General features: G+C 45.8%; 1 protein-coding gene across 1 annotated transcript in view; it reads right to left on the minus strand.

The window, feature by feature from the left end:
* Window positions 1–1,392: 1,392 nt before the first annotated feature.
* GLDN (gliomedin) overlaps window positions 1,393–24,991 on the minus strand; it is a 55,343-nt gene continuing 31,744 nt past the window's right edge. The window contains exons 5-10 of the mRNA XM_084894320.1: window positions 13,088–13,225; window positions 10,659–10,787; window positions 7,852–7,935; window positions 7,629–7,754; window positions 6,343–6,493; window positions 1,393–4,884 (exon numbers count right to left, since the gene is read on the minus strand). Of these exons, the coding sequence (XP_084750446.1) occupies window positions 4,407–4,884; window positions 6,343–6,493; window positions 7,629–7,754; window positions 7,852–7,935; window positions 10,659–10,787; window positions 13,088–13,225 (1,106 nt within the window). The 3' untranslated portion in view covers window positions 1,393–4,406. The remainder of the gene's footprint in view (window positions 4,885–6,342; window positions 6,494–7,628; window positions 7,755–7,851; window positions 7,936–10,658; window positions 10,788–13,087; window positions 13,226–24,991) is intronic.

The following is a 24,991-nucleotide window of genomic DNA, read 5'->3' on the forward strand; positions in this document are numbered from 1 at the left end:
CTGTTCTGTGAAGACCCCTCTAGTGTTGGCCTCTTGTCATCCTGTGATGACGCATGTGGCCTCAGCAACCAGTTTGGGACACTGACAATGCCAGACGGCTGGACACAAGAACCTAGCAATTATAGAATTACGTTTTTAATAGGTGTTAGAAGTACTTTAACCACAGTTTCTTAAATTGCTCTGCTTTGGGGCCTGGTCATAGCAGATTGCTTGGATGGAAAGTAGTGAGGCAGATGAATTTCATCCTTATTTTATGTCTTGCAGCGAATGTAAGAACGGATATCTTAACATCACATGCAAAGTCTGAAAGGGCAAGACTACTATTTTCTTGGTGGGTTTTCTCTCTTTGCTTTATATTTTAATGACGAAAGCCATCAGCAGTGCCTGCCTTGGGCCACCCACTAACAGAGACACTACTAGAGGAGCTTATAAAGAAGTTCTATAGAACAAAGCAGCATATTCTTAAACTTTTTTTTTTTTTTTAATTTGGGGCAGTTTTATTGTAAATTTGTTGTATATCTAAGGGGCCTATTTTTTGGTGGAGTAAAGTGTTAACTAGCTAATCAAACAGGCCAGCAGACAGAAATAGTTGATGCTGCCAAAACCGGTTTGGCTCAGTGGATAGAGCGTCGGCCTGGGGGCTGAAAGGTCCCAGGTTCAATTCTGGTCAAGGGCATGTACCTTGGTTTCCGGCACGTCCCCAGTGGGGGGTGTGCAGGAGGCAGCTGATTGATGACTCTCTCTTATCGATGTTTCTAACCCTCTATCCCTCTCTCTTCCTCTCTGTAAAAAATCAGTAAAAGGAAAAAAAGAAAAAAAAGAAATAGTTGATGCTGTGTTCCTAACCAGCCCCTGAATAAAGCCATAAGAACAACAGGGTCATTCTGGTTTCCCGTAGGAATGAATATAAAAGTAACAGCTATCATTTATTAAGACTTGTATAATTTCAGAGCATTTCTCATTTCCTATAGAAAAATCAAAGAAGGTTAAGTAATGCTGTTAGCAACATTTTTCAAAAGAAACACGTTCTGAGGATTAAGAGACTTGTCCAAATTCACACAAATCCAGTTTTTTAACATTTGTCTCTTTTCATATTTAGCCCCAAATGTTATGCTCTCTTCAGGTGCTTTGCCTAAGCCAATAAATGAGCAAATCTCCATTGCATTTGCGGCTGTGTGTGTCTAGTTCTAGTTACGATGTCTTTCTCCAGAGAAAACAGCCCACCTCAATGAGTCTTCAGTATTCAGAGGAGCTAGTAAACTGCACAAGTTTTGACAGAGGAACAACCCAATAAAATCCCACCACAGTAGTGTTTTGGGTTGTTGTTTTTTCTTTTAAATGTTGCATCTAAATTAGCAAGAGGTCAAAATAAAATACACTTGTTCCAATATGTGCTTGTGTTCAGCAGTGATTATTTTATTGACTAGGTAGATTAAAGTTAAATAAATTACAACAAAAAAAGAGACAGTCCCAGTTACTCTTTTGTTGTTCAGTGGATACAGATGGGAAACCGTGGCTTTGGATGATATGATCCCCAAGGTCACAGAAGCTGGATGAGAGGGGAAAAGCCCTATCACACACTTCTCCTTCGGACGCTCTGGCATCAAACAGGCCAGAATGTGCAGCTGGCTCCTGCAGAGTTGTGGCCTCTCACTTGACTTTTCACCTTGTGACCTCAAGGGGAATAAGATTGTCAAAATGCCTACGATCAGAACTCCTCATCTTAACACGTTCACGCCAGAATCCTTTCTGTCAGAACACCTGTGCTGCGCGATACGCTGAGACTGTAGCCACCTGCGTGGCTTCAGGAGGGCACGTTATCAGTTGAAAGAAAATGCTTTGAAATAGGGTCCAACCTGCCTCTGAGGTCGGGACGGGCGGTTTTATTTACTTTCCCCCGGGAAGCTATCTCCTACAGATTAAAGAGGAGCTAGAGGATTATCGGGTTTGATTCTGATATCAGAAAGGCAGATATTTGGGAAGTGCTTTAAAGCCACCTGGTAATGAGTGAGAGTGATAACTGCCAAAATGATATCTTGACTTAAAAGCATTCGGTTGTCCGTTCTATTTTAGCAGTAAGCCCACACCTTTTTGTCTTTAATCAAGTGCTGCTTGCAGAAAAGAATGAGTCAAATCTTTATTCTTTTCCCTCTGTAACAACAAACTATCAGCCATATAAAATTACCCATTAAACCTTGATCAAACTCAGCTGTCCTCATATTACTCTGCCATAGCAAAAACAAAACACACATTTCAGTACAGCCTTCTCTGGTAGTGAATATATAATTCCTTACCCACAATTCAGGGAACCAAGGTAGCTCAGATGTCAAGCAAGACTGGGGTTTCTGAAACTTTTTCCTAAAAGGAATATATGCTAGTTTAACAACTAACCATTTTGGTTGCTACCACACATACGATTAATTACTATTATTACTAACATGGCTGTTACTATGAAATTATGTTCATATCCAGGCCCCCTGCATCCAGAAACAGCCACATACGTATTTAAATACTTTAAAAGCAGATTGGCATTCATTAGACACATTGATCTTGAACATGAAACTCTACTTACTTTTCTAAAAACATGAATCTGAAAAGAGTATTTTTAAAAGCTGTGATGACACAACATAACCAATGTAATTAATAAGTGTGTGTGTGTGTGTGTGTGTGTGTGTGTGTGTGTGTGTGTCAGCAGGGGGTGGGGGGGGAGTTGTAGAAACTCTTATTTTGAAAACACAACAAAAAAATTCCCTCATAACTGCCTGGGTATTTTCAGGTGTGGAGAGATTTAAAATCTAAATCTGTACACCCCCTGAGTTTGAAAATGCTTCTATTAGTAAGGTATAAAACCAGGACTCAGAGTCAAAGAGGATGGATTTAGCCCCAATCAAAAAGCTGCAGAAGTTTTCCCCCAAACAGACACATGTATTCGATGAGAACAACTTGCTGGAAAATGTCTACGTCAGATTTTCCTCAGGTGCCCTCCTGGCTGCAGGACCCTAGTCCCTGTCTAGATTCCTCTCCGCTCTCAGTGGCCCGGCCTGGCTGAAGCACGTTTGAAAAACCAAGCTGGCAGAATTCAAGGGCATTAGGAGTAAGTTAAAATGGATTTTCTCCTGCTTTCAAGAGGACCAGAGCACATCCTTTAGGACGATGTGAGAGAAGGGACAGTTCACTACTGCTTTTTGGAAGGCCACTTAGCTTTACGCTGGCCTCACCCTTTCCCTCTATCAAAAACTCACACCATATAAATGACCACTTCTTGGTCTGGGATAAACCAAAACATAACACACAGCTCTTGTGAATATGCCCTTCCCCAAACAGGCTCTCTTTCTATTCTAAATCAAAGGAGGGCAAAGGGCCAGACGGTCCATGTTTTAGGCTTTGTGGCCACTACTCAACTTTCTTACCGTGACTCAACTCCATCATTATAGAGCAAAAGTAGCCACAGACGATTATAATAATGCATGTAACTAACTGTGTTACAATAAAACTTTATTTACAAACACAGTTGAAGGGATGGCTTTGGCCCAAGGGCCATCGTTTGCCTGCCCCTGTTCCAGTTAACCACAGATGGTGCTTCTGTTCTGAAAACTGCGGAGTGCTTCCCGTAGTTGTAAGCCAGTTAATGCCACACAATATTCAGCACTCTGACAGCGGAGACACAGCTGTGGCAGGAGCCCGAGACCCGAGGATTCCGTTTATGACCCACTGCTGCCAACCAGCGGGATCAGAGCTGATAAGAACCTGGAGGGGCCCGTGGCTGTTTTACTGGAAACCTGCACACGTGGCTGTGCTGCTTTTTGCTAACCTTGGATCAGTGACCAGGAGCAGAGGACACTGGCCGTTCTGGTGCTGTGGTGCAGGTGCAGAGGCAGAGAAAGGTAATAAGCTGTGGGAAATGTGCTACTTCAGCAGCCTTAAAGGGCCAGGGCAGCTTCAAGGTGCCAAATAGAAGTCGGCACTAAGGAATTCATTGCTCAAGCAATTGGGCCGATAAACTCAGAGGTCAATTTGCTCAGCACATGGCTAAAAACAAACACAAACAACAACAGCCAAATATATAAAAGTTGTACAGCAGCAATAGCTAAGAAACACTGAATTCCCTACACGTGGAGAAAACCTCACCCATCGTGTTAGCCAGCTCTCTCATGTTCCCTGGAAGGGAGAGGTCACCGGCCCAGCTGGTTTGTGGAGGAATCACCAATCTCAGCCGTTTGGTTTCCAATCTGTTATCTTCCTCTAAAGAGTCTGAATTTAAAGGGCATTTACCAACCAGATAAGGACTCATGTCATGAGATTATGACAGCGAAGCCCCTGGCCCCCCTTAAAGACAGCTTTCTGTTGGGATAGAGATGGTGCCTGAGGACATCGGCCGTTTATGGAGAGGAGCAGACTGCATTGCGTCACTGGTTCAATGCAGCGGACAAAAACCGCACAGGATAAAGCATTAAGTGGCCATCTTCCCACGAATATAAATGCTGGTCCCTCATATTGTATGATAGCATGGCAAGAACAGACTGAGTAGTTCTTAAATCAAAGTTTGCATTGATCTGTTTCCCTGCTAACAAATCAAAGGCAAATGTTATCCTCATGTCTTTGGTGTCGGTGACGTAGAGGATCCCCCGGGCGATGAAGGCGTTGCCGGCCTTGGACTTGGGGTACGTGGTGTTGATGTGCTGCACCACCGAGAAGGTCCTCTCATCCATCTGGGCCACCAGGATGCTCGAGCCATCCACGCTGGAAGCGTAGATAACCCAAAGGCCCTTCTCATCCACAGCTAAATTGAAGTAAGTCTTGGAATTGGCAAAGAGGTATTTTCGATCAAAATACAAGGCATTTTCAAGCTTCAGAGTGCGGGATGTTTCTTTGCCAAATTCAAATCTGAAATGTGTTTTAAAAAAAGTAGATATGAGTCGCCACTTTTCCCCACAAGGGTGGTTTTCCCCGCGCCCCTATGAAACTGGGGCGGGGCCTGAGCCTCCGTATTCCCAGTAAGCGCCCCGGTCATGCTCATCCTACTGGTCCATCCCAGCGCTGTGAGCAGGGGGCTGTGGAGGACAGTGGGGGCCTCTGAGTGTCCCCTCCCAGCCGCGTGAGCCCAGGAAAGTCCTCCACCCCAGAGTGCTGGTGCTGGCTGACCTACTGAAATGCCTTCTCACACATCCCTGGAGCTACGGGGGCTCCAAAGCTGATCTAGTTCCGTCCTTTCGTTTTGCAAGTGAAAAAGGAGAAGCGACAGGCCCAGGATACAAGTAACTCACAGAGCCAACTCCAAGTTTGGGCTGTTTTACTGGGATATCTGCACAGGTAGGTTCTCCTTCCACCCCATGCTGACATTTTAAGCAAAAGATTTCACAGCAGCCCTGCTGGCGTGGCTCAGTGGTTGAGCATCGACCTACGAACCAGGAGACCAAGGATGGATTCCCAGTCAGGGCGCATGCCTGGGTTACAGGATCGCTCCTCAGTGGCGGTGGTGGGGTGGGGGTGTGTGTGGGGGAAGTGTATTCAGGAGGCAGCTGATCATAGATGTTTCTATCTCTCTCCCTTCCTCTCTGAAATCAATAAAAATATATTTTAAAAATTTTCACAGCAGGCTAAGTTAAGAAGGTCACCAGCTGAAAGAGATGCAGCAAAGTCATGGCTGGTGGGTGACTGGACAGAGGGAGCTGTGCGTGGCGACCCGCGCCCTCAGCTCCTGGAGGCTGTCTGACGTGACCAGCTCCAAATCTAGACTGAATCATAAAGGGAATCTAGGATCCCAGAGGCACCTGCCTGCAGGAATGAAAGTTGGGACATTGTTACAGGAAAAGACCACCACCAGAGGGTGCCATTGAGCAGCAGAAGAAATGTGCGCCTGTGAGTGTGGGATGTGCACTGAGCCTAACAAACCTGATCCCAGGGAAGGAATACCGGAGTTTGGAAAGAACCAGAGAGAAGGGGACTTGAGAGGCCTGGCTGCCCACCTCAGCTTCCTCCGAACGCCTGGAACGCCTTTTGGTCCCTGTCTGGTCCTGGCAGGGACCCACTTCGGGGTGTGGCACCTTCCTGCCAGAGGGAGCCCTGGGTTCTGGCTGCTTCCTGTCTCAGAGGGTGAGAAAGCTGCCCCTCTGACCACTCCGGCCTCCTCTTCTCGGGCTCCAGCCTCACTCCCGGGGTCCGGACCAGCAATGAATGCAGACCCAGGCAGGGGCTGGGCCAGGGGCTCACACTTGTGTCCTGACTGACCTCTGAGTGTGTGCCAGGCCCCAAGGGCACAAAGTGATGGGAGCAGGTAACTAAAGCACATAGTAGGTGCTGTCTGGGATGCGGGAGAAGGGGCTGCGGGCCCACATGACTCACCTCACTATGGTGTTGGACCCTCCTTTGTGGTAGTAGAGAGAGTTGTTGTAAACGGCATGCCCACAGCCGTGGAAATAATACGGGAGGTGGATGAGCGAGTAACTGCCATTCAGCAGGGAGGGCTGGTCTTTGAACTCCTTCACCCTGATGCCTGCAGGAGAGAAGCCCAGGACAGCTGTTACTGGCCCTTTGGCCTGGCAATTGCAGCTGGAGAGGGAGTCTAGCACAAGGGGGCGGGGAGGTAAATGGAGGGAGGTGTCCCGTAAGGAGGGTCCTTGTCCAGCTTGAAAAGTCTCAGACTCTCAAACTCACAATGCTAAGGTTTACTTCTGGATACTTTGCCTAAAATTGGATAAGCTACACTCAGGGTGCCCTGGTCATGTCCCTGTGACCTGACCAGACTCAAAGGCCAGTTCTCTTTAGCATTCTGATTTGTCTTTTGAATGCAGACTGCACAGAGTCAGCTTTGCTCCAGGAAAACTCTCACCCTCCCCAACCCCACTCTCAATTCTTTATATAAACTTTTCTATCAGATGGACATAGGCCTCATCCAGGAACAGTTGTTCAGTCCCCTCCTGCCTCCTCCTGCCCTCCACAGTAGCTACTGCTCTTTCACGTTATTGCTCTTTCCTTTTGAGCCCAGAATGCTTCTTGGCTGGTCATCTGGGCAGTAGCCACCAGCTGGACAGTTAGCCTGGATGAAATGAAGCTGCACATCTCAGCTATTGCTCCGACCGGTGAGCGTGGCTAGACCCCTTCTGGAATGAGGGCACCGCTACCACGACCGGCATTTTTGACCACGTCCCTTCGAGGCAGCGTGACGAGGGTCACAGGCAGGAGCCGTGTCCCTGGAGGAGGTGCTTCACCTTCTCCTGGGGGCTCTGTCCGACAGACCCCGAGACCGATGGCCAAGAGTGCTCTGCCATGGGCGGAGCCAACCTCAGACAGGTGGACAGTGCAGAAGCCTTCAGCGCTGACATTCTTCCCCATTGTGCTTTCTGAGGCCATCAGTCATAACGCTATAAGGTTTCCTGTGGATACTTTCCCTAAAGCTACCCTGGGGGTGCCCTGCTCATGATGTCCCTGTGACCTGAGCAGCAAGTGTCCTCAAAGGAGGAAAGTACGGTATTCTGCCCACTCATTTGTGTTTCCTAAAACAAAGGGTCACTGTTTTACACCAAATAGCAGGGATTTCAGACAGACACAGAGCAGAGGACCAGCCTGCCGGCGGGCAGCAGGTGGAAGACACAACAACACAGGGACAGATCGCCTGCCCGGGAAGGTACCTGAGAAATGTTCAGTCACCCAGACCCGCTCGTCACTCTTGTTCGCAGACTCTCGTATCCAAGTCCCAAACGTCTCCGTGACCTTCAGCACTTGCGTTGCGTTTCCAATGGAAGCGATCATGGATTCTACCAAAGGAGGAGAGAAAAAAGTTGCTCACCTCTCAATTATGACTTTAAGGCATCCAATTTCTGAATTTCGAAATAGGATGCTTTGTTTCTGTACCCGCTTGTGGGGAATGGTGTGCACTGACTTTCTCGTCGGCTTTTCCCACCAAGGTGTCGTCATTGGGGACAGCACATGTCTCACCTGAAACAATAAACAGTGATCAGGGCAGGCGCAGGCGGCACGGTGAGCGCACCCCTCCCCGCCTCAGTCCGGACTCTAGGCCCACAGGCACCCTCACAACAGGCCCAGCAAGTGCTCTGGCTGCTTGCTGCTAAGCACCACCAAGTCATCCACTTCCAAATTCCCGCCCCCTCCCCTCATGGGTGAGTTCCCAGCAAGCTTTCCGTGGCCCAGCTGCGGATGGAACCCTCCCCAGAGATGTCACTAAGAGGGGAAACGGAGGCCTGAGCCGGGGTGGTCCGGCCCTCAGCAATCCTTGGGGAAGAGGCTTGCTGGCTCTCTCCTGGCCTCCAGGGGCAGGAGGATTACCTACTGAGATTGCAACTTCCTGGGAGGGTTTTCAGCCTCAGGGGGCCGATGGAGAGGTGGGAGGCAGCAGCCTCAGGAGGGACTGAACCGCCCAGGGCAGGGATCACAGAGGAAGAGGAGGCAGCCTGGCCCAGACCATCTGAGCCCTCACGGCCATCTCCCACTGCCCCTGCTCGGAGGCCTCCACACTCAGGTCCCTGATGGGCACCTGATTCACAGCCGGTTAGAGGCTGCGCCTGAGCTGGAATCCACCCTCCTCAGCCTGTCACTGTTCCTGTATCAAATGGGCTTCCCTCAGACCTTTGGTGGCGAGGTGGCTCAGGGCAGCAGAAGCAGGGCAGGAGAAGGGGAGGGACCTGAGACTGTGAAGACCGGAGGAAGTGGATTGGCAGTAAGGGCCCCGGTCTGGGGCAAGCTGGGGCAAATAGGATTTTCTGGGAAAGGCCAGGCCATCCTGATGGGCTCGCACCATCCCCGGCTGCTAGACTCAAAGAAGCAGCTGTGTGCTCAGTGGGGAAGCTGAGAGCAATGTGGAGCGGTTTCCTTAGCGGCTACCAGGGGGCGGGGCCCTCCATGATCTCCAAGCTCCTCGCCAGCGAAATGAAGTCCCCCTGTCCGGGCTCTGTGCTGACTCCCCCACAGGCAGTTCCCCTCAGGAGCCTGGGCTTTGTACAAGAAAGGGACAGGGAGGCCCCCTCTTCTCCGCTGGAGAAAAGGCTCTCATTAGTTCCTCAGCACCAACCTGCTTCCCATGCTGTGGGGCGGGAGGGAGAGAAATGGAACTGGAGCAGGGAGAGGGCCACGTTCAGGCGCAGGAAGCCTGGCGGCTGAGGACTCAGCTCTAGGGGGCCTCTAGGGGGCGGCGTGGGAGGCAATGGCCTCTCACTGAAACCCTCACAGCTCAGTCTTCACAGCTCTGGGGCCTAGCCCTGCCTCTCAGCAGGATGCTCTGAGTGCTTCACTGCTGTCACTGGCTGGCAGAGCCTTGGCAAGTCAGAGTTCCACAGGCTCAGGTCAGACCTCCCCTCCTCTCAGATGAAGTTCAAAGGTCCCCTTCAGCTCACTCCCCAAGGGAAGCTGAACAAAGGGCTCATGCTAATGGAGAGGGCGGTGCGGAATGCCAATGATGGAACCAAACTTCCAGGGAGAATCCTAATTGGGCTCCATTTATGGGGTAGGGGGATATCACGTGTGACATCTTTGAAAGCACAGATTTGCTCGCTCTGATAACAGTGTGCACGGCCCCAAACACCCTCCAGAAAAAGCAGTTCACCAGAGAGAACTTCAGACTGCTCAGGAAGGCGGCTGTGCAGTCCAGGGAGTGAGGAGGACACTCAGGGCAGGGCCTCCTGTCCCCCACTGAGGCAACAGCAGCAAGCCGAGCCTCCCTGTGGCTAAGTAGGCGGGCAGATCCCAGGTCTCAGTTTGGGGAAGAAGTCCTAGCATCACCCTACAAGTGTTCTCCGTTAGTGTGGATCTTGTTTTAAGCAGCTGTCAGTCCTGTGGCCACACCTATCACAAAATGGCCACAGAACAAGGCCTCTTGGCCTTCTCGCCCTTGATCGGCTTAGTCTTAAAGCATGGCCGAAACCGGTTTGGCTCAATGGATAGAGCGTCGGCTTGGGGACTGAAGGGTCCCGGGTTCGATTCCGGTCAAGGGCATGTACCTTGGTTGAGGGCATATCCCCAGTGGGGGGTGTGCAAGAGGCAGCTGATCGATGACTCTCTCTCATCGATGTTTCTAACTCTTTATCTCTCTCCCTTTCTCTCTGCACAAAATCAATAAAATATATATTTTTTTAAAAAGCATGAATTTCCACCTCCGATGGAAGATGCTCTGAGAGTTGGGGCCTTACAGTTAACTTCAGGATTCAAACCCTACAGAGCTGGGTTTGAATCCAAGTTCTGCCACTTACTACTGAGTGCTTCAGCTGTGTGTCTGTAAGTTGGTGGCAATAACAATTCCTATGTCCTAGGACTGCTGTGAGAATGAAATGAACTTAGCAGTTGGCACCATGCCTGCACACTTTTAGCACTCAAAGCTTGATGGTGGCAGCGGTAGTGTTGTAGTGTCAGTGGGGATTAATCTTCCAGACTATTCTGGGGAGAGTGATGGTGAATTTGGCAGAAAAATAGTCCAGTGACAAGCAAAGGGAGGGAGATGAGGAAAGGTGGAGGGAGGCGCAATTCTAAACTTGCCACCAGTCCCCACCCCGGGATAGGCTGCTCAGGCCCCCCACAAACATGTTACGAGGGGGAACTCCTTGGATAAGATCTCCTCCCTCTCTTTACAAAACCCGGGCACAAAGCCTAGAGGAAGCCAGAGTTGGGACCGGAAGTGGAAGAGGCAGGTTCCCTGGGGCAAGGCTGGTGACCTGGGCACTGGCCGTTGAACATGTTTGGCTGCCTTGGGCCTTTGGATCTTCTGCTTCCCGGGGGCCCTGGAGGGCCTGGGGGCCCAGGTGGGCCAGGAGGGCCTGGTGGGCCAGGGTCACCTTTGGCACCTGGAGAGAGAGAGGGAAAGAAGGTGGGGGGAGATGGGTTAAGGAGCCATAATTAGAGTTAGGTTTCACCCAGAAGGTAGAGAGAATGAGTACCGCCCGGGGGCTCGCCACAGGGGCCCATGGACTTGTCCGCATGGAGCTGAGGAAGCTCCCATAGCCAGGCTGAGCTCCCACTGGAGCCAGGGACGGCACTGGAATTTATAAATCTCCTCACGGCTCCACCCAACCACTCCATGAAGCAGGCTCTAAACGGCTTCAGTCTCAGGGAGTCCAGTGCTTTGCCAGAGGTATCGTGAATCGGCTGGAACTCAGGCCCAGGGGTGTCTCACTTCAAAGCTCATCCTTTTGTCACTGGCCATGTTGGTGGGTCCCAGACTTGACTGTTCATCAGAATTGTGCAAGGAGCTTTAATACAATTCTAATCTTGGGCTCCCTCCTAGACCAATTAGATCAGAAATGTGGGAAGGTGGGTCATCTGTACTTCTTAAAAAATGTATTTTTTTAAAATTTCAATTACAGTTGACATATTAGTTTCAGAAGTACAACAGAGTATTAGATAAGTATGGAACTTACTAAGTCATCACCCTGGTAAGTTGAGGACCCATCAGACACCATCCACAGTTATTAAAATATTATTGGCTATATTCCCTATGCTGTACTTTATATCCCTGTGACTATTTTTATTCATCTGTATTTTTTTAAGTTTCCTACTCTGCAGCCAGCCACAAGCAGCACTGCTCTGTGTGGTAGACATGAGGTGCGCCTGTCAGCTCTGTCACCTTGAGGAGCAACTCAACCCTGCTGAGCCTGTTTCATCTCCCAATCAATCTCTTACTCCCGACCCTTCCTCTTGAGAATGCCTGAGGTCACTGGGGCCCCTACACACCTGTAGGCAGCCAGTCCTGTAGCCTCAGGTGCCAATATGGGTGGAGCGCTCTGCAAGGGCTGGTTCTGGAGCTCTCATAAAGGTGCCAGTAGGCCAGGCCGCTCAGCCCTTCAGTTCCACTCACCTGGCCAATCCCATTCTAAGGTCTCTTTAGCTGCCTCTTCCAACTCAGTCTCTTTAGGGTGGGCAAGCAGGGGTCACAGAGGCCAGAGGCGGGTCTGTGCCCAGGGCAGGGCAGGCAATATCCAACCCTACTGCACCACCTCTGCTCTCTGACCAGGGGACCCCCTCCGCTCTGGCCTGGGCTCCTGAATTGGGGTGCACTCAGCATGGTGTGTCATCACTCTTCACTTGTTCAGCAGTATAGGGACCATGCAGTATTCTGGATGTATAGACTTCCCATATAATGGAAGTGTAACATGGTCTTAAATTTTAAAAGTACATTCATGTATATCACCCTGTGAAAACACTTCTTAAATTGTATGCGTTTTGCATAGCACCCTCCCATTTATGAAACAAAGCATGCTAAATATAACTTGATCTTTCCTTGATGCTTTGGTCTTAGCACAGTTTCTGGCAAATAGCAGTGTTCAGTTAGTTTTCAGTGGATAAATGGGCAAATGAATGATTAGGGTCATTATTTTGAATATCTATCATCTTAGCTTCTGGAGGACAGATGCCATATCTTGCTCATTTTCACATTCATAGTCTCAGCTCTTTGCAAAATGTCCAATTCATAAATACTACTCTCTGATATTCAATAGATGTTTACTGAATACATTAATAGGATAGTTATGTTTTATGTTATAAAGTCCTCTGCTTTTAAAATTCTTCTGCCTCCTCCTCCTCCATGACCACTGTCACCTACTTTTTCTACCAGGTGATTGTCTTCCTGTGGCTTCCTGCACCTCCCGCACCTCCCCATAGACACCAATTATCTGCTTTTAATCTGGGCTGAAAACTGGAAAAAGAAGACCAGCAACCATAGTTGCCCCCATTCTCTATGTCCAAGGCTTAGAACAAAGGCCTGAGGATGGCCCTATCTTTATTGCAAAGGAAACGTCTGCACTTCCTGCAGTTGTTCTCTGAGGCATCTGAAACACGCTTGCTGACATGTATTATTCTGGATTGTGTTGGATTTAATGGATATTTGGAAAAAAGAAGTTTCATTCATTTTAATTTAATCCAGCCTTGATGTTTAGACCTGAATTATTTAGCCTACTTCTGCTTAGATCCCAGATTTGGTCTTGCCAACAGTGGGGTAACATGCACAGTATTCTCCTTTTTGAAAGCGGAGAACAGATGGCCTCATGAGGCAGATGAGGAGAGAAGACCCAGAGCAGCCCTTGCATTGAATTCCAGACAGGTCTCGGGCCTGTTCCCCCTGGCAGAGGGCTCGAGCGCAGCCTCTCACCTGCAGTGAGCACGTCATTGGACACGTCCCCTTTGTCTCCCTTTTCACCTTTCTGCCCTGCCGGGCCCTCATTTCCAGTCAAGCCCAGTTCACCAGGGTCTCCCTTTTCCCCTGGGATTCCTGTGGCTCCAGGCAGCCCTGAGGGGAAAAAAAGATATATTAGCCCGTTGTGCAAGAAATCCTGACATGCTGCATTGTGATATTTTACTGTGCACTTTCAAGGTGAAGCAGCTTCAAACACCAAATACCCAACACACACAGCCACTTTAGGACAGCAGCGTGGCCATCGCTGAAGAATAGTATTTGCAGGTGGCTCTGATGGGATATTTTTAGAGACATTTGATTGGAACAACAGGCTGAACAGAGTACTGGACCATAAGAGGGAAGTCTCAGGAAGAGTAGAAAGAAGGCGAGGCCTGCTCAGAAGTCTGATCCTCCACACGGGTTGGACGGAGCACTGTGCGGGCCTGACTTGGTGCTATAACAGTGGAGATCTAATCTGCATTATTTGCTTGATGCCTCACAATATATTGGAGTGGAGGCTAGGCACTTACCCATACTTTCATTTTTAGAAATTGGAACTAAGCACTACAGTGGTTATAACTGATGCTGCCAAGAGAGTAGCAGAGAGAGAGATCTAATTCTATCACCAAGGCCCCCTCTGTGGTATTCCAATGCAAAATGCTTTTTATTCAAAATAGCAAACCAAGTGTAGCTGCTGTAGGACAGGCATTAAGACGGGTGGTTTCAGTGTGAACAAAATGCAGTGGGTGAAACGTCTGCCTCCCCTCCTGAGGAGCCATCACTCCAGGAACTGCAGCCCCGCCACACACAGCAACAGTCAAGATGTGTGCCATGGCCTCTCAGCACAGTATTTGACCCCTGAGAGAAAGGAAGCAAATAGGTTCATACGACTGTTCCAGTCACTGCTGGTGGGTAGTTTCCACACAGCAGCACGGGAAGCTATTTGTCCATAGAGCCTGGCAATTTTGCTATAGTGAAGAAACAAAAACAAGAATTTAGGGATAGAGGTGGCTAGAACTTGTGGGATAGAATATGAGAGAGGAGGTCATTGTGTAGAAAGAGCTGGAGAACTTCAGAACGTGGAGTCTTTGGCTGAGAAAAGATCTGTGCAGGATGCTAAGTGGGGAAAGAATGGACAGAAAGCACATCACTGCAGAACTCTCAGAGCTTGCACAGGGAAAGTTCTCATTCCCACCAGTCAAGGCGGAGAGATCTCAGACAATGACAGGATACTGGGTAGAGTCCTTGGAAAAGTCTTGTCTTAGTAATGGGGCTAAATAAGCATGAGAGACAAGGCTGCCATGGGTCCATCAGAACAATGCTTTAAAAGAAGCTTTGAAATGATTACACTAATCTGCAAATAGTTTAACTGCATGCCTGAATAGAGTCCAAAATTTATATCATTCAGTCAAGGTGATGCAGCAACTTAACAATTTACGAGAAAATCATATGATCATCTCAGTGGATACAGAAAAGGAATTTCATAAAATTCAACACCTATTCTTAATAAAACTCTCATCAAACTAGGAACAGAGGAAACTTTCTCAATACGGAAAAGGGCACCTATGAAACACCTACAGCTGCCATCATCCTTAATGGTGGAAGACTAAATGCTTTCCCCTAAGATCAGGAATAAGACAAGGTATCTACGTTTATCACTTTTATTTCACACTCTGCTGGAGGTTCTAGCTAGTGCAAAAAAAGCGAGCAAAAAGAAATAAAAGGCAAGCAGATTGAAAGGATGAATTGAAAAATTTTTTAATTCAGATGACATGATTGTTTATGTAGAAATTTTCATGAAATCTATAAAAGAGCTACTCAACCTCACCAGCACCCAGGGACACTGGGGTCCCGAGGTGGGGAGGAATTGCCTAATATTGTGCAAAGATATTGCCAGGTATGGACACATTTACATGATCTACTATTGCAGGGAGCCCCCTGTTCATTTTGATGACAGCCTCCTAGAGGTATTGCTCAATAGAGATATTATTCAGAGTGGTAGAGATTTCAGGCTACAGGAAAGACCTGGAGGCATGTCTTACTGCAGGAAAAACTTTGATTACTCTCAAAGTCTATAACCAAGAGGGCTGAGGATCTTTTCTAACTACCCTGTCAGTCTCTATTCCCCTTTTTATAGGCTCTGGCCAAGTGATTGCCCTTTCACCCCTCTCCTATGCCCTGTAAACTGGGACAATCCCACAATCCCCACTTTCTAATGGTTATCCTCTGGCATCACAATTATCCTCTCTCCAGATGGAAAATCAAATCTGGGCTGACCTCACCCGCACTGCCTGCTAGCACCACAGGATTCAATATAACTGTTCCAAGGGAATTATAGAATTCCAGATTTGAAGGCACCTACAAGGTCAATTAGATCAACCTCCCAAGTTCTGAAAGCCTCTCCTCACATCTTCTCAGCAACGGGGAGATAACTGCATTTACATCACATCACAGATCGTACCTAAATACACTGCACAACCATGGAAGGCAGTTATTCTCTGAAACATAAATCTGAATCTCTCAACACCTTTTCCTTGATGACGGATGAGTAATGCATACACAAACCATCCCAAAGAAGACGGAATATAAAAGAACCTTAAGATGTTGATCACTATTAGTAAATGTAGTGAACAAAGAAACATTTGCTACATTTCAGCCAACCATAAAAAACAAACAAACAAACAAACAAACAAACAAAAAACCTCAGTGAAAACCATGACATTCAGCTGTAGCTGGGAGTCGGAGGCCTTGGGTTGGTTCCCTGTCAGCAGTGATCCCAGGCAGGTGCCATGTGCTGAAGGGGGAGCTGTTACACAACAGAGAGGATGTGAAGAAGAGCGGAAGCCCCCCACCTTACCCCTCCCCATTTTCAGCATTTGCTCTGCCATAGATTCAGAATGAGGCAAATCATGCCTCTTGGGTGGCTCATGGCGCATGATACATCTCTCACAACAGCACTGGAAATCCGTCAGTCTGGGTCATCCCTGCCCAGGTCATCAGGACATCTTGCTGGAAAGTGGTTTGCTCACTTAAAGAAGCCCTTAATCGGGAATCTCTTCATGAGAAGACTTTCTTTTGTCAGTGTTTTAAATAGGCAATTTGGCACATTATCTGCAGGACACAAAAGATGAGTCCGTTGCCATAGAGTCCAGTCAGCACAATGCACCAAGTATAACTGATATCGTCTGAAGGTTTCACATGCCCAGATTTAGCAAAGCTCAGGGAAATGGTATCTTCTTGGTACCTCAGAGTTTTCTTTTTCAGGCATTTTTTCTAGTTACAAAAAGCCTTTCTGCACCATCATTCTATTTTCCCTTCTTTTCTTTTATTCTTTCCTCATATGCCTTTTATTTTCTTTCCAAATAGGTCATGTGTGAAGAGGAATATATTCATGCTGTAATGCAGCTGTTGTAAGGCAGCTCCTACAGGGGCAGGTGTTTAAAGCTAAAGATATTAAAGACCTTTGCTTAAAGGTGTATTTTGATACTTATCTGGGTGTGCATGATCTTTCTTTTTGTTATTGTTAATCCTCCCCTGAGGATATTTTTCCCTTTGCTTTTTTAGATAGAGTGGGGGGGAGGGATGGGAGAGAGAGAGAGAAATAAAAAGAGAGAGAAAGAGACACATTGATTGATTGCTTCCCACACTCACCCAGACCAGGGCCAGGGGTTGAACCTGCAATCCAGGTTCATGCCCTTGGCCAGAAATTCAACCTGTAATCTTGTGCACAGGCCAATGTTCTAAACACTGAACAACACCAGCCATGGCATACATTATCATTTTTAAGCATTTGTTAAGAAAGTGTGGGGACACAGAGGACATTCCTGGAGCACCCAGCTCAGGTGATTAAGGAGACTGCACCATTGGGTCACCACAGGACACCAACTACATAAGGTCACCCTACCAAGTCTGGGAGTCATAGCAAATCCACCTAATACATAGAAACAAACATAAAGAAGTAGTAAAAATAGGGAGACAAAGAAACATACCCCAAATAGAAGGCAAGGGAAATCTCCAGAAAAAGAGCTAACTGAAATGGAGGCGAACAATTAACTAAATATAGAGTTCAAAAAATGGTTAGAAGGTTGCTCAAGGAACTTAGTAAAAACTTCAATCAAGAGTTATCAAGCAGTCAAAGGACATAGAAACAATAAAAAAACGAACAAAAAAAAAAATCAGAAATGAAGAATACAATACCTGAAATGAATACTACACTAGAAAGAATAAACAGTAGGTTAGATAAAGCAGATAACTGAACCAGCAATTTGGAAGACATGGTAGCAGAAAACACCCAATGAAAACAGCAAAAATAATTTTTAAAAAATGAGAATAGTTTAAGAGACCTTTGGGGAAACATGAATTGTAATCATATGGGTACCATAAGAAGCAGACGGACAGCAGGGATCAAGAACCTATTTGAAGAAATAATGACTGAAAACTTCCCTAATCTGGTGAAGAAAAAAGTCACACAAATTCAGGAAGCACAAAGAATCCCAAATAAGATGAACTTAAAGAGGCCCACAACAAGATACATCATAATTAAAATGGCAATGGTTAAAGACAAAGAGAGAATCTTAAAAGCAAGAGAAAGATAGCTACATAAGACTGTCAGATGATTTCTCAACAGAAACATTTTCAGCCAAAAAATATTGGTATGAAATATTCCAAGAGATGAAAAGCAAGAAACTTTTATAACAAAGACTATTTTTTCCAGCAAGGCTATCAGTTAAAATTGAAGAAGAAAGAAAGAGCTTTTCAGATAAGAAGAAGCTAAAAGAGTTCATCACCACCAAACCAATATTATGAGAAATGAAGAACATAGTTCTTAAAGAATAAAATGGGAATTTATATGTACCTATCAATAATCCTTTTAAATGTAAATGGCTTAAATACTTCAATAAAAAGACATAGGATAGCAGAATGGAAAATAAAACAAGACTTACATATATGTTGTCTACAAGAGAACCAACTTAGTAAAAAAGAGGATACACATGGACTAAAAGTAAACAGATGGAAAAAGATATTTCATGCAAATGGAAATGGAAAAAAAGTTGGGGTAGAAAAACTTATATCAGACAATGTAGACTTCAAAACAAAGACCATAACAAGAGTCAAAGAAGGACATTACATAATGCTGAAGGGATCGATCCAACAAGAAGATGTCACCCTTGTAAACATTTATGCATCCAACATAGGCACACTAAATATGTAAAGTAAATCTTAATGGACATAAAGGGAGAGACTGATAGTACTAAGGTCATAATAGAGGATTAAAACACCACATGGACATCAATGGGTAGATCATCCAGACAGAAAATCAATAAGAAAATGGTGGCCTTAAATGACACACTATATCACAAGGATATAATAGTTATCTTCAGAGTAATTCCATCCCAAAGCAGCATATACATTCTTTTCAAATGCACATGGAACATTTTCTAGGACAATCCACAAGTTAGGACGCAAAACAAGTCTCAATAGTTTTAAGAAGATTGAAATGCATCTCCATGCATTTCAATATCATGCATCTTCTTTGGCTATTATGGTATGAAATTAGAAATCAATCACAAGAAGAAGAAAACACTGAAAAACATACAAAGACCTGGAAGGTAAGTAACATGTTACTAAGCAATAAATGAGTTAACAATAACATCAAGGAAGCAATCAAAAGATATCTTTAAACAAATGAAAATGAGAACACAATAATGTACGAGACATGGCAAAAGTAGTTCCAAGAGGGAAATTCTTAGCATTAAGGCTTACATTAAGAAATAAGAAAACTTCAAATAAAAAAATCTAACTTTACACTTAAACAAAATAGAGAAAGAATAACAAACAAAGCTCAAAGTGAGTAGAATGAACAAAATAATAAATATAGGACCAGGACTAAATAAAACAGTCTAAAAAGCAATATAAAATATCAAGACATGAAGAACTGGTTCTTTTAAAAGATAAATAAGATTAAGAAACCTTTAGCCAGATTCATTAAGAAAAAAAGAAGGACCCCTGCCCAGCCAGAGTGGCTCAATGGTTGAGCACTGACCTGTGAACCAGGAGGTCATGGTTTGATTCCTGGTCAGGGCATATGCCCAGGTGGCAGTCTTGATCCCCAGTGTGGGGAATGCAGGAGGCAGCTGATCGACGATTCTTTCATCATTGATGTTTCTAACTCTCTATTTCTCTCTCTAAAATTAATAAAACATTTTTTTTAAAAAGAGGGAGGACCCAAATGAATAAAATATAAAATATAAGAGAAGTAACAACTGACACCAAAGAAATACAAAGGATTGTAAGAAAATATTATAAACAACTATATGCCAACAAATAGGACAATATGGACAAATTAGATAAATTCTTAGAAACACACAATCTTCCAAAACTGAATCATAAAGTATCAGAAAATCTGAATAGACAGATTACAACTAATGAAATGGAAGCAGTAATAAAAATAAATAAATAAATAAATAACCATTACCCCCCCCCCCAAAAAAAAAAACCCATGGACTCCAACAAACAAAAGTCCTAGATCAGATGGCTTCACAGATGAACTTTACCAAATAATCAAAGAAGAACTATAATACCTATCCTTCTCAAATTATTCCAAAAAATTCAAAAGGAGGGAAGACTACTAAGTACATTTTTCAAAGCCAGGTTATCATAATTTTAAAACCAGATAGATAAAGACACTAGAAGCAAAGAAAATTATAGGCCAATATCTTTGATGAATATAAATGCTAAAATCATCAACAAAATATTAGCAAACCAGATCCAGCAATACATTTAAAAGATAATACACTATGCTCAGTGGGATTTACTCCAGGGATGCAAGGTTGGTACAAAATCCACAAATCAATAAACATGATACACCACATACTAGTAAACAAATTAATATAAAAATCACATGATGATATCAAAAGATGCAGAAAAAAACATTTGATAAAATCCAGTCCCCATTTACAATTTAAAAAAGCTCAGCAAAGTGGGAATAGAGGGATCATATCTCAACATAATAAAGGCCATATATGACAAAACCACAGCCACCATGATATTCAATGGGCAAAAACTAAAAGCATTTCTCTTAAGATTAGCAACAATGCAGGGATGCCCACCTTTTCTACTCTCATTCAGTATTAGAGGCCTGGTGCATGAAATTCATGCACTCAAGGTGAGTCCATCAGCCCAGTCTGCACCCTTTCACAGTCCAGGAGCCCTCAGGGGATGTCTGACTGACAGCTTAGGCCCACCACCACTGCTGCACTCTCCAGCCATCAGCCTAACTCCAGCCATGAGCCTGGCTCCTGCATTAAGCATCTGCCCCCTGGTGGTCAGTGCACATCATAGTGATCAGTTGAGTGGCCTTAGCATATCATTAGCATATTATGCTTTGATTAGTTGAACAATCAGACGACCAGACACTTAGCATATTAGGCTTTTATTACATAGGGTAGTACTGGAAGTACTAGCCACAGCAATCAGACAAAAAGAAAAAATAAAAGGCATTCAAATTGGAAAGGAAGAAGTAAAATTGTCACTATTTGCAGATGACATGATAATATAGAGAGAATCCTAAAGATTCAATCAAAAGATTACTAGAACTGATAAATGAATTCAGTAAAGTAGCAGGATACAAAATAAATATCCAGAAATCAGTTTCCTTTTATACACCAATAATGAACTATCATAAATGAAAACTAAGAAATAATGCCATTTACAAATATGTCAAAAAGAAATAAAATACCCAGGAATAAATTGAACCAAGGATGTAAAAGTCCTATACTCAGAAAAATCATAAGACACTGAAAAAAAAAAAAATTGAAGAAGATGCAAATAAGTGGAAGCAAATATGTGTTCAGATAGGAAGAAGTAACATCATTAAAATGTCCATACCACCCAAAGCAATATGTAGATTCAACCACAATTCCTATTAAGATACCAATGTCGTATTCCACAGAACTAGAACAAATATTTCAAAAATTTATATGGAACTGCAAATAGCCTCAGTAATCTCAAGAAAGAGCAACACTGGAGGAATCATGTTACCTGATATCAGAGTACACTACAAGGTCATATTAATAAAAATAGCATAGTACTGGCATAAAAAACATATAGATCAATGGGACAGAATAGAGAGCCCAGAAATACACCCATGCCTTTATAGTCAACTAGAGGCCCAGTGCACAAAATTCATGCACAGAGGTGGTGGTGGGGTGTCCTTCTGCCCAGCCTATGCTCTTGGGAGATGTCTGACTGCGGATTTAGGCCCAATCCCTATTTCACCATAGTGTCGTTTATAGTAGCTAAGACTTGGAAGCAGCCCAAGTGCCCATCAATAGGTGAGTGGATAAAAAAAACTGGTACAGCCGAAACTGGTTTGGCTCAGTGGATAGAGCATCGGCCTGCGAACTGAAAGGTCCCAGGTTCGATTCTGGTCAAAGGCATGTACCTTGGTTGCGGGCATATCCCCAGTAGGGGGTGTGCAAGAGGCAACTGATTGATGATTCTCGCTCATGGATGTTTCTAACTCTCTATCCCTCTCTCTTCCTCTCTGTAAAAAATCAATAAAATATTAAAAAAAAACAAAAAAAAAAACCTGGTTCATTTACACAGTGGAATACTACTCGGCTGTAAAAAAGAAGGAAACCTTACCTCTGCGACAGCATGGATGGACCTGAAGGGTATTATGCTAAGTGAAATAAGCCAGTTAGAGAAAGATGAGTACCATATAATTTCACTTATATGTGGAATCTAATGGGGAAAAAATAAACTAATAAAATAGAAACAGACTCATAGATACAGAGAACAAACTGACAGATGTTAGAGGGGAGGTGGGTAAGGAGCTGGGTGAAAAAGATGAAGTAATCTACCAAAGGAAAAAACAAACCCACAAACCCACACCAAAACCCTCATAGACACAGACAGCAGTATGGTGATTTCCAAAGGGAAAGGGGGTTGGGAGAGGAAGAAGAGGGTACAGGCTGCGTAAGTGCTGACAGAAGGACTTTGGGTGGTGAACACACAATAGAATCCACAGATGATGTATTATAGCCTTTGCACCTGAAACCCATATATTTTATTTAACCAATGTCATCCCAATACATTCAATAAAAAGAAAAAAGAAAAAAGAAAGGGTCATGGACATTTTGTCAACAACATACAAAATGTTTTGTCTTTGCCCTCTTGTGACTATTGCCTGTGACGCAGTTCCCTTTGTCTGTAGATAAGATCTCCTTGTCCGCGCGCTGGCCGTGTGCTGGTGGCAGAAGCACCCTGCGCCTAATCACACGCACCACCAGAAGGCCCGTGGGGACACTCTCCCCCGCCCCACTCAGATGTACTCGGTGATACCATCGCCGTGTCGCCTGGGCTCCAGCAGGTTCCGAGTCAGCACATTCTGCCAGGAGGAAAGGCTGGATCTGCTTGCCTGGGTCCTGTGCTACATGGGGTTCTCTGCTATTTTTCTTCCTCCGTGGCGCCCACTCAAAACAAACCGTCTCACCAGCATTAGAGCTGGGGGTTGTGTAACGCTGCAGGGGTCAACTCCAACCTCTTCTCCGCAGGGGGTGAGGGAGGATGGCTTATTTTTGGCAGGACCATCTGTCACAGACTGAGGGTGGGGGGAAGGGTCCCGGAGGGTGTGCACAATGCCCAGTCCCAAGACGGGGATGAATAAGGAGGAGGGTGTTTATTTCTGTTTTTATGAGGATTTGATTTTTTTAGAGAAGACACTGCAGCGTTAACTCTTAAGTGAGTCAGTAAGACACATGGAGAGAGAAAGAAAATGTTTGGTTTTGAGGCAACAGAATGTCAAACTTCATAGAAGATGCTAGTTGCAAAATGACAACATTTAAGTCTCTTTTAGTTCAATTCTTATCTCCAAATCTAAGTCAGTATTTTCAAATGAATACAGGCATTTGCACTTAGATTTCCTTTAGGTATAAAACCAGGTTTCTCCTTCCCATTTTTGGTAACAACAGCTAACACTAATATAAATATCACTTACTCTTCCTAACAACGCTATGAGGTTGATACTGTTATTGTCCCCATTATACAGATGAGGAAACCATGGCACAGAGTGATTGAGTAATTTGCCCCAGGGCACACAGCTACCAAATGGAAGAGCCAGAATTCAACCTAAGCCAGGGGTCAGCAAACTCATTGGTCAACAGAGCCAAGTATCAACAGCACAACGATTGAAATTTCTTTTGAGAGCCAAATTTTTTAAACTTAAACTTCTTCTAATGCCACTTCTTCAAAATAGACTTGTCCAAGTCGTGGTATTTTGTGGAAGAGCCATACTCAAGGGGCTCTGCTGTCAATCTTGCCCATCTCGCTTTAAGCACAAACCACAGTTCTTTAAATGACCAGGGCCAACCTGATTTGTCCTCTTTCCTTTCTGGTCTTAACTTGACCACAGTTACCTCTCCTTCTCTGTCCGGCCACCCTGGCTTCCTTGTGGCTTCTCAGACTCACGGGGCGGGGGGAAGAAGGGGGGCAAGGGAACAAGCTGCCCTCCCAGGTTCTGCTGGAACCCTCTCCCCAGGCCCCGCTCTCACCTCCTCCAGGTGTTTGCTCAAAGCTCCCTTCCCAGGGGTCTTACGTGGCTTCCCACTCCACAGTCACCCCCATACGCCCCCCTCCCGCTCCTGGCTCTTTATTTCCCCTTACCACCGTGTAACAATCTACTCTACTTGTTGATCTTGTCCACTGTTTCTTCTCCCAGCTTAGAATTTGTATTATAAGGGCAGGGATATTGTGAGCGTTTTCATTTCTGGATCTCCAGCACCTGCAACAGTGCCTGCGACATAAACATGCAGTTACCTGAGTGGATGGACCTTTGCTTTGCCCTCACTGGGTTGTAGGCCGCCTGCTAAGCTCACCTCTGCAAAGCCAGAGCCCTTCTGGATACCCACACCCTGCCCCCTGCCCACGTCCATGCCAGCACAGTGGCTGCCTCCCCTCGGCCGCCCCTCATACACTCGTTGCTGAATCCTTAGGACTGGGTCCCATTGCTGGGGGCTTCCCAGGATAAACCAGATGTCTGTACGCTGCCGGTCATCATTATTCAATGCTGATGTTCCTTTCTAATTATTATCCAACATGGAACAATCCATTACTGCTACAGCACGGGCTGTAATTACTGGCCTTGTGGGGTCTGTGTTGCCCATCGCCACAGGGCTGCCCCCTGGGAACGTGAGCATGCGGGTTTGGCCAAGCGGCAAAGTCTCTCCACGACTCTCTCTCCACGGGCTCTCACTTACATTGTTAGGAGCAGAGTGCTGGGAGGGGGGCTGTGCTGTCCGGAAGAATCTCCCAGTAGTTCTTCTAGGCCAGATCCGCGTGAGAGGGAGTAGCAGAGCCCGAAGTTGGAAATAAACCAGAGGGTGTGATGGAGCCTCCACCCGCCAGAGGCTGAGAGCCAGGCCTCTTAGAGGCCTCCTGAGCACCCTACCCCTGCACTCGAGCTTCCACATGCCACACAACAGCTTTCTTCAGTGAATCCGCCCGGCAGGCCTTACCCCGGTCCCCAGATTGGTACTCAGAGCCCCTCAGAACCCGCCTGCCCACCCCCTGCCTCCTCCCAGACCCCGCAGGAGCCCTGCCTCTCACTGACCCCTGGACATACCTGACACCTCTGCTTTGGGCCCTCGGCTCAGGTGACGGCAGCACTGCTGCTCCCAGAGGCAGAGGCAGCCTCTCGGAGAGGCCACCACCTCTCTGTAACCACCCTGTGGGCCCGGACAGGAGGCCCTGACAGCTGGGACCCCACAGCCCGAGCGCAGGCTCAGGGAGGCCGGATGCCACCAGTCCATTCACATCATTCCAGCTGTTCCTCTACTAGAAAAACTCAGAGGCTCACATCACACAACTGATTTTCAATCA

This window comes from Pipistrellus hanaki, assembly GCF_964339955.1.
Source record: "Pipistrellus hanaki genome assembly, chromosome: 1".
Classification (NCBI taxonomy): Eukaryota; Metazoa; Chordata; class Mammalia; order Chiroptera; family Vespertilionidae; genus Pipistrellus; species Pipistrellus hanaki.